Source organism: Eriocheir sinensis, chromosome 27 (assembly GCF_024679095.1).
Source record: "Eriocheir sinensis breed Jianghai 21 chromosome 27, ASM2467909v1, whole genome shotgun sequence".
NCBI lineage: Eukaryota > Metazoa > Arthropoda > Malacostraca > Decapoda > Varunidae > Eriocheir > Eriocheir sinensis.
Window position 1 is genome coordinate 10568634 of NC_066535.1, and position 9718 is coordinate 10578351.

The window sequence follows — 9718 nt, forward strand, 5'->3', positions numbered from 1 at the left end:
GGTAAAGCCACAAATTTGGCCCGTCGCTGGTACACGATAAAGCCACAAATTCGGCCCGTCGCTGGTACACGGTAAACAGGTATTCCATCCGCTCGGCTTATTTTGGTCTCGCCCGCGCATGTGCGTCACGTGAGCCTCCTTTGACCGCCTCGCTCTGGGAGCCAGCGTTAGTCTGGGATGGGCTGTGTGATGATCTCCAACGCGCTCCTGTAGCCCGTGATACCATCACTCACCCCCCCCATCCTCTCAACCACCAAGTGGTCCCATTCTCTCAGCTTTCTGTCTGTATTTAAGGGGCTCTATTTCAATTTCTCAATCTGGCATGTCTCTCTCTCTCTCTCTCTCTCTCTCTCTCTCTCTCTCTCTCTCTCTCTCTCTCTCTCTCTCTCTCTCTCTCTCTCTCTCTCTCTCTCTCTCTCTCTCTCTCTCTCTGTATTTAAGAGGCATTTATTCCTTGAGTATTCTTATATTTCTTGGTAGTTCTTTTCCAAGTAGACGGTGCGTGTTCAGTAGACTATGGTTGTAGTCACTTGGAAGAAAGTGGATGGAGCACACCATTGCATTACTTGCATTGAAATTGGAGTCTCTGTCACACAACAAAATCCATCTTTTTCTCAGTTTCTCATCTCTCGGGAAACGGAAAAACCTTATACATCCTTTCGTCCTCTTTTTCGTGTTATGGCAGCAGCGCACAGCACAACTATTGGGCATTTTAAGGCGAAAAAAAAATCTGGTCTCAAGGTTGCGGGCGAGGTCAGATTGCGGCTTGGGGAACTGGGGCGCGGCGCGTGCGCAACGAGCTGATGTCAAGGTTAGACTGAGTGAATGAGCCCCAGCCTCGCACGGTCGCACCGACCTGAGGCTCACATGAGTCACAGTCACGTGACCTGGGATGCGCGGATGGAATACCTCTCTGTATATACTCTGGGTAAACCCACAAATTTGGCCCGTCGCTGCTACCGGCTTAAGCTTCGAATCAGTGACCCTAAATTCGAAACCTGATTCAATAAACTTCACTCATTCAATCCTGCGTCCTCTGCTGATGCTTCGCTAAATGGACGTAGGCTACAACAGGAAGTCAAAGGCTGTTTTAGAATCATTGTTCTTGAAACTTTGTAGTATATATTGACCCTATTTTGTTTGTGGTTGAGGCCTCCCGACCAGTATGAAGTCTCGTGGAAGTGTTAATCCTCTTCCAAACCTCTTAACCCTCTTCCATTTCCTCTTAATCCTCTTATAAACCTCTTAAGAGTAAATGGAAGAGGATTAAGAGGTTTAGAAGAGGATTAAGAGGTCTAGAAGAGGATTAAGAGGTTTAGAAGTTAAGAGGACGCTGTGTGTGTGTGTGTGTGTGTGTGTGTGTGTGTGTGTGTGTGTGTGTGTAGGCTCCCTCTTGGTCCACATCCAGTCTCTCAGCTACTCGCATCTCTCTTCCCTTACCGAGTCGTCGATAAGTAGATCCTAAAACTACTGTAGACGTATAGAGAGGGATAAATGGTGTGGACTACTACTACTACTACTACTACTGCTGCTACTACTACTACTACTACTACTACTACTACTACTACTACTATTACTACTACTACTACTACATTCTTATTCCAGTCAAATCAGATCAAATTCCTTTTTATCAATCATTAAACAAAAAATGCATTCGTCTTGTACATCCCTAAACAGTAAACGAGGTAGTCAGTCAAACAGGTAGGCCTATAGCGCAGTCTTTCTTTAATACACTTTCAGTAACTTACATTTAACTTTCATTTTTTATGAATACAATTATGTTACGAGATTGTTTGGCCTTTCAACGGCAAGTCACCCTCCGCAAAAAGCCCCTTGAAAAAATATCACGAGAGGAGAGGGAAGAAATGAGGCGAAGGAGGATGGAAGGAAGGGGAAGATGGGAGGTTCAGATCGCATTCAGAACGCATCAGAAGCGATTCAACTCCATTCAGATCACACGCGTTTCGTTTGGTCTGCCCTCTCCCTTTGTCCTCGCTCACACGCACACTCTTTCTGGGCGTAAAAATGAAAAGAACTAACGACTCTTCTGATTGTCTCACTCTCGTTACTGGCATGGTAATTTTCTACTCTCACTCATTCCTATACTTTCTACTCTCACTCATTCCTATACTGTCCAAATCCCTTGTGAAAAAGTTAACCAGCATCTTCATCCTTTCATCCATTTCGAACCAACGACTCTACTGATTGTCTCACTCTCGGTAATTTTCTACTCTCACTCATTCCTATACTGTCCAAATCCCTTGTGCAAAAGTTAACCAGCATCTTCATCCTTTCATCCCTTTCGAACCAACGACTCTACTGATTGTCTCACTCTCGTTAATTTTCTACTCTCACCATCCCTTATACTGTCCAAATCCTTATGCAAAAGTTAACCAGCATCTTCATTCTTTCATCCCTTTCGAACCAACGACTCTTCTGATTGCCTCACTCTCGTTACTGGCATGGTAATTTTCTACTTTCACTCATTCCTATACTGTCCAAATCCCTACTGCAAAAGTTAACCAGCATCTTCATTCTTTCATCCCTTTCGCTGATAAACTCTCGAACAGCTCTTTCTGCATTCCTCCTGCCTATGACTTGAACGCTTTCGAGAAGAGATTACTGACACCTCTCCAAATGGTTCTGAACTCTTTACCAAACATTATTTGCAGGAACAGCACCATGTATCTTTTTTTCTTTTTTTACGCCTTTGAACTGCCTCCTTTCCTGCGACAAAAAGAAATCACCACCACCGAACTCCTTCCGCTTCAGTATTCCATTAAGGCAACCCTGACCCCATTTTCCCTTAATTTTAGAGTAGCCCTCTTAAACCTCACCCCCGGCAACCCTAACCTCATTTTCTTTCAGTACCTCTTCCATTAAACCATTGTTCTTCTCTTTATTAACATCCCATTACTTAAAACAAAATCCCAACCCTTATTTATATATCTCAAGAATAAGTGAATGTATATGTTTTAATTTTAAGGCAACCCCCCCCCTTAACACGCTCCCTCTCCATTATCTCCTCAGTGGCAGCCGTTTTCTATCATCCTCAACGACGCCCCGCCCTTCGAGGTGATCGGCAGCGCTAAGGAAGTGGTGGACATCATGGCGGAGAAGCTTGGGTTTTGGTACGTCAAGGAAGGGTGGAGTTGTAGCCGTGGTTAACCTGCGTAGCCTTCTTTTAGTCCGTTAACATAGCTTTTTTGGGGTTTTGGAACGTCAAGGAAGGGCGGAGTTCTAGCCGTGGTTAACCTGCGTAGCCTTCTTTTAGTCCAACGTAGCTTTTGGGGTGTTTTTGTACGTCAAGGAAGGGCGGAGTTCTAGCCGTGGTTAACCTGCGTAGCCTTCTTTTAGTCCAACGTAGCTTTTGGGGTGTTTTTGTACGTCAAGGAAGGGCGGAGTTCTAGCCGTGGTTAACCTGCGTAGCCTTCTTTTAGTCCTTTAACGTAGCTTTTGGGTTTGGGTACATCGAAGGAGATAGAAATTCTGGCCGTGGTTAACCTACGTAGCCTTTTGTTGGTCTGTTAACGCAAACTACTCGGCTTGGGTATTTCAACGGAGGGAGGAGTTCTGGCCGTACCAAAGAGCCCGTAGCGAAGAGTGTAGGAGGAGCTGGGAGTGTAGGAGGGGGGGAGAGTGTAGGAGGAGCGGGGAGTGTAGGAGGGGGGGAGAACTTGCGGGATACATAAGTGTGTGTGTGTGTGTGTGTAGCCTTATTTGGGACCTGCATTCTCACCCTTCTCTTCCTCGTCTCCAACCTTAGTAGTAGTAGCAGCAGCAGTAGTAGTAGTAATAATAGTAGTAGTAGTAGTAGAAGTGGCAAAAAAAAAAAAAAAGCAATAATAACAACAGTATTATCAACACCCTTTCTCCTCCACAGCTACACACTGGTCAGAGCTTCGGATACGGACTGGGGCATCGAACTCCCTGACGGATCATGGACCGGATCCCTGGGCATGCTGAACAGAGGGGTGAGTACGAAGGAGGGAGGTAAAGAGATGGAGCTGAATGTTATTAAGGTTATTGGCTCTATTAGTTCCCCTCTTCTGATTAAAGCCCCGTTCACACTGTGCCGACTTTGGGCCACGACTACCCAGCGACTTTTCCATTTGACAAGTTGGTTCCCACGCTCCAAAAAGGGGGTGGGGGTTTTATTGGGGTCTTGGTGTCTTGCCGACTGTCTGGGACATTCGGCCAACTAGTTGCCAGCATGTCGTGCTAACCCTCACGACTCCAGACTCCCGTCACGACGTCGGCGCAGCATTCGGCAACAGTCTCAAGATCCACCAGTCCCATTACCAACCCTTCCCCTATCCACCAGTCCCATTACCAATCCTTCCCCTATCCACCAGTCCCATTACCAATCCTTCCCCTATCCACCAGTCCCATTACCAACCCTTCCCCTATCCACCTGTCCCATTACCAATCCTTCCCCTATCCACTAGTCCCATTACCAATCCTTCCCCTATCCACCAGTCCCATTACCAATCCTTCCCCTATCCACCAGTCCCATTACCAATCCTTCCCCCATCCACCAGTCCCATTACCAACCCTTCCCCTATCCACCAGTCCCATTACCAATCCTTCCCCATCCACCAGTCCCATTACCAACCCTTCCCTATCCACCAGTCCCATTACCAATCCTTCCCTATCCACCTGTCCCATTACCAACCCTTGCCCTATACACCAGTCCCATTACCAAACCTTCCCTATCCACCAGTCCCATTACTAACCCTTCCCCATCCACCAGTCCCATTACCAGCCCTTCCCTATCCACCAGTCCCATTACCATTCCTTCCCCCATCCTCCTGTCCCATTACCAATCCTTCCCCATCCACCAGTCCCATTACCAACCCTTCCCCATCCACCAGTCCCATTACCAATCCTTCCCCTATCCATCTGTCCCATTACCAACCCTTCCCTATCCACCAGTCCCATTACCAACCCTTCCCCATCCACCAGTCCCATTAGCAGCCCTTCCCTTATATACCAGTCCCTTTACCAATCCTTCCCTATCCACCTGTCCCATTACCAATCCTTCCCCTATCCACCAGCCCCATTACCAACCCTTCCCCTATCCACCAGTCCCATTACCAATCCTTCCCCATCCACCAGTCCCATTACCAATCCTTCCCTATCCACCTGTCCCATTACCAATCCTTCCCCATCCACCAGTCCCATTACCAACCCTTCCCTATCCACCAGTCCCATTACCAACCCTTCCCTATCCACCTGTCCCATTACCAACCCTTCCCCATCCACCAGTCCCATTACCAACCCTTCCCCTATACACCAGTCCCATTACCAGCCCTTCCCCATCCACCAGTCCCATTACCAATCCTTCCCTATCCACCTGTCCCATTATCAATCCTTCCCCATCCACCAGTCCCATTACCAACCCTTCCCTATCCACCAGTCCCATTACCAATCCTTCCCCATCCACCTCTCGCATTACCAACCCCTCTCCTATCCACCAGTCCCATTACCAATCCTTCCCCTATCCACCAGTCCAATTACCAACCCTTCCCCTATCCACCAGTCCCATTACCAATCCTTCCCGATTCACCAGTCCCCTTACCAATCCTTCACCTATCCACCAGTCCTATTACCAACCCTTCCCCTATCCACCAGTCCCATTACCAACCTTTCCCCTATCCACCAGTCCCATTACCAATCCTTTTCCTATCCACCTGTCCCATTACCAATCCTTCCCCTATCCACCAGTCCCATTACCAACCCTACCCACATCCACCAGTCCCATTACCAATCCTTCCACTATCCACCTGTCCCATTACCAACCCTTCCCCTATCCACCAGTACCAGTACCACTCCTTCCCTATACACCAGTCCCATTACCAACCCTTCCCCTATCCACCAGTCCCATTACCAATCCTTCCCCTATCCACCTGTCCCATTACCAACCCTTCCCCTATACACCAGTCCCATTACCAACCCTTCCCATATCCACCAGTCCCATTACCAATCCTTCCCTATCCACCTGTCCCATTATCAATCCTTCCCCATCCACCAGTCCCATTACCAACCCTTCCCCATCCACCAGTCCCATTACCAATCTTTCCCTATCCACCTGTCCCATTACCAACCCTTCCCCTATCCACCAGTCCCATTACCAATCCTTCCCCTATCCACCAGTCCCATTACCAACCCTTCCCCATTCCACCAGTCCTATTACCAATCCTTCCCCTATCCACCAGTCCCATTACCAATCCTTCCCCTATCCACCAGTCCCATTACCAACCCTTCCCCTATCCACCAGTCCCATTACCAATCCTTCCCCTATCCACCTGTCCCATTACCAACCCTTCCCTTATCCACCAGTCCCATTACCAGTCCTTCCCTTATCCACCTGTCCCATTACCAATCCTTCTCCTATCCACAAGTCCCCTTACCAAGCCTTCCCCATCCACCAGTCCCATTACCAATCCTTCCCCATCCATCTGTCCCATTACCAACCCTTCCCCATCCACCAGTCCCATTACCAATCCTTCCCCATCCACCAGTCCCATTACCAACCCTTCCCTATCCACCAGTCCCATTACCAATCCTTCCCTATCCACCAGTCCCATTACCAACCCTTCCCCATCCACCAGTCCCATTACCAACCCTTCCCTATCAACCAGTCCCATTACCAATCCTTCCCCTATCCACCAGTCCCATTACCAATCCTTCCCCTATCCACCTGTCCCATTACCAATCCTTCCCCTATCTACCAGTCCCATTACCAACCCTTCCCCTATCCACCAGTCCCATTACCAATCCTTACCCAATCCACCAGTCCCATTACCAACCCTTCCCCAATACACCAGTCCCAATACAAATCCTTCCCCATCCACCAGTCCCATTACCAATCCTCCCCCATCCACCCGTCCCATTACCAACCCTTCCCCGATCCACCAGTCCCATTACCAATCCTTCCCCTATCCACCAGTCCCATTACCAATCCTTCCCCTATCCACCAGTCCCATTACCAATCCTTCCCCTATCCACCAGTCCCAATACCAAACCTTCCCCAATACACCAGTCCCATTAACAACCCTTCCCCTATCCACCAGTCCCATTACCAATCCTTCCCCTATCCACCAGTCCCATTACCAAGCCTTCCCCCATCCACCAGTCCCATTACCAATCCTTCCCCATCCACCAGTCCCATTACCAATCCTTCCCCATCCACCAGTCCCATTACCAATCCCTTCCCCATCCACCAGTCCCATTACCAATCCTTCCTTATCCACCAGTCCAATTACCAATCCTTCCCCTATCCACCAGTCCCATTACCAATCCTTCCCCTATCCACCAGTCCCATTACCAATCCATCACCTATCCACCAGTCCCATTACCAACCCTTCCCCTATCCACCAGTCCCATTACCAATCCTTCTCCTATCCACCTGTCCCATTACCAACCCTTCCCCTATCCACCAGTCCCATTACCAATCCTTCCCCTATCCACCAGTCCCATTACCACCATTTCCCTATCCACCAGTCCCATTACCAACCGTCCCCTATCCACCAGTCCCATTACCAATCCTTCCGCTATCCACCAGTCCCATTACCAACCCTTCCCCTATCCACCAGTCCCATTACCAACCCTTCCCCTATCCACCAGTCCCATTACCAATCCTTCCCCATCCACCAGTCCCATTGCCAACCCTTCCCCATCCACCAGTCCCATTACTAACCTCCCCTATCCACCAGTCCCATTACCAATCCTTCCCTATCCACCAGTCCCATTACCAACCCTTCCCTATCCACCAGTCCCATTAATAATCCTTCCATATCCACCAGTCCCATTACCAACCATTCCCCTATCCACCAGTCCCATTACCAACCCTTCCCCTATCCACCAGTCCCATTACCAATCCTTCCCCTATCCACCAGTCCCATTACCAACCCTTCCCCTATCCACCAGTCCCATTACCAACCCTTCCCCTATCCACCAGTCCCATTACCAATCCTTCCCCTATCTACCTGTCCCATTACCAATCCTTCCCCTATACACCAGTCCCATTACCAACCCTTCCCCTATCCACCAGTCCCATTACCAACCCTTCCCCTATCCACCAGTCCCATTACAAACCCTTCCCCTATCCACCAGTCCCATTACCAACCCTTCTCCTATCCACCAGTCCCATTACCAACCCTTCCCCTATCCACCAGTCCCATTACCAATCCTTCCCCTTCTTCAAGACATGCCTGACCCTTTCACATGCCCGTAAAGCCCCGTTCACACTGTGCCGACTCTGGGCCCGTCATGGTGCAGGCAAGTGTTTATAGTGGCGCCATCTCCATCTCTCTGTCCAAACCACTACGTACACTTTCTATGGCTCCTTAATTAGTTCGTCTCCTTCGCCCCTGCAGGAGGTGGACATGTCAGCGTCCCTCTACACGGTGTCCCAGGCGAGGAGTCAAGCCGTGGCCTTCAGTTACCCGTTCACCGTCGACCAGTTCACCTTCGGCTACACGCGGCCCGTCCTGAGGAGCGACGAGACGGGGTTCCTCAAGCCGTTCTCCCTCCCGGTGAGTTGATGGATTGGATGGACTGTTGCTTGGGTTTTGTTTCTCTTAGTCTTTTTTTTGGGGGGGTGGGGGAGGGGTGAAGGGTGTCATCTTTTTTTACTATTTTTTCTTCTTTTCTTCATCTTCTTTCTTCCATCCTTTCATTCTTTCTTTCTTCCTTTCCTAATTCGTTCCTTCTTCATCGTCTTCGTCTTTTTTTCTCCTTTTTTTTCTTCTTCATCTTTTTTTAATCCTTGTCTTTGTTTTCTCCTACCCTACCTTCCTAACTGCTTACCAACCTTCTACTACTACTACTACTACTACTACTACTACTACTACTACTACTACTACTACTACTACTACTACTGTTACACTGTTACCACCTTCCCCACGTGCCCTTCTCAGGTGTGGGCCCTTCAGGTGGCAACACTGGTGGTGGTGTTTGCGGCTACTTGCTTGATTCATCTCGGACACTCGAAGATAAACACGTCGAGGTCAGTCTCTTTCTCTCCTCCACCTCCCAACCGTTTTGTAGTCTCTTATATCTTTGTTATCCTTGTACCCTATTCTCTTAGCTTCTTGTGGTCTCCTAATATCCGTGTGTGTCCTTGTTAATTCTCCTTCTTCTTATCCTCATCTTTTTTTTGTAGTTTTCATGTAGGCTATTCTTGTGTTTCCTAGCTGTTCCATCCCCCCTCCTCCTCCTCTTCTTCCTTCTCTTCCTCCTTTTTTTTTTTTTTCTTCTTCTTCTTCTTGTCTATATGACCCAGATGTTGGCGGGAAAAATCCTCGAGAAGATCATCAGAGACAAACTCGTTAGGTTCCTTGAAGACAACATCATTTCCGATGCTCAGCATGATTTCAGGAATAAGCGCTCATACTTAACCAGCTTCCTGGACTTCTTCCAAGGTATCTATGAAAACTGAGATAATCACATCCCCAGTGATGCTATATATCTAGACTTTCAAAAAGCCTTTGAAAAGGTACCGCACGAAAGACTCCTCAAGAAACTTAAGTCGGCGGGATAAAAGATTGGCTCACTGGGAGAAAACAGCGAATTGTACTCAACGGACAGGACTCCGAGCGGCACCCGGCCACAAGTAGAGTGCAACAGGGTCAGTGCTGGGACCCATAGTCCTCATTATATATATCAGCGACCTAGAACTAGGATTAAAATCCACCCTTTCTAAATTTGCCGA

The 9718-nt window shown here is 48.5% G+C and overlaps 1 protein-coding gene across 1 annotated transcript in view; it reads left to right on the forward strand.

The window, feature by feature from the left end:
• The first annotated feature begins 3029 nt into the window (after positions 1-3029).
• LOC127004282 (glutamate receptor ionotropic, kainate glr-3-like) overlaps positions 3030-9718 on the forward strand; it is a 54479-nt gene continuing 47790 nt past the window's right edge. The window contains exons 1-4 of the mRNA XM_050871844.1: positions 3030-3131; positions 3884-3974; positions 8382-8540; positions 8925-9119. Of these exons, the coding sequence (XP_050727801.1) occupies positions 3109-3131; positions 3884-3974; positions 8382-8540; positions 8925-9119 (468 nt within the window). The 5' untranslated portion in view covers positions 3030-3108. The remainder of the gene's footprint in view (positions 3132-3883; positions 3975-8381; positions 8541-8924; positions 9120-9718) is intronic.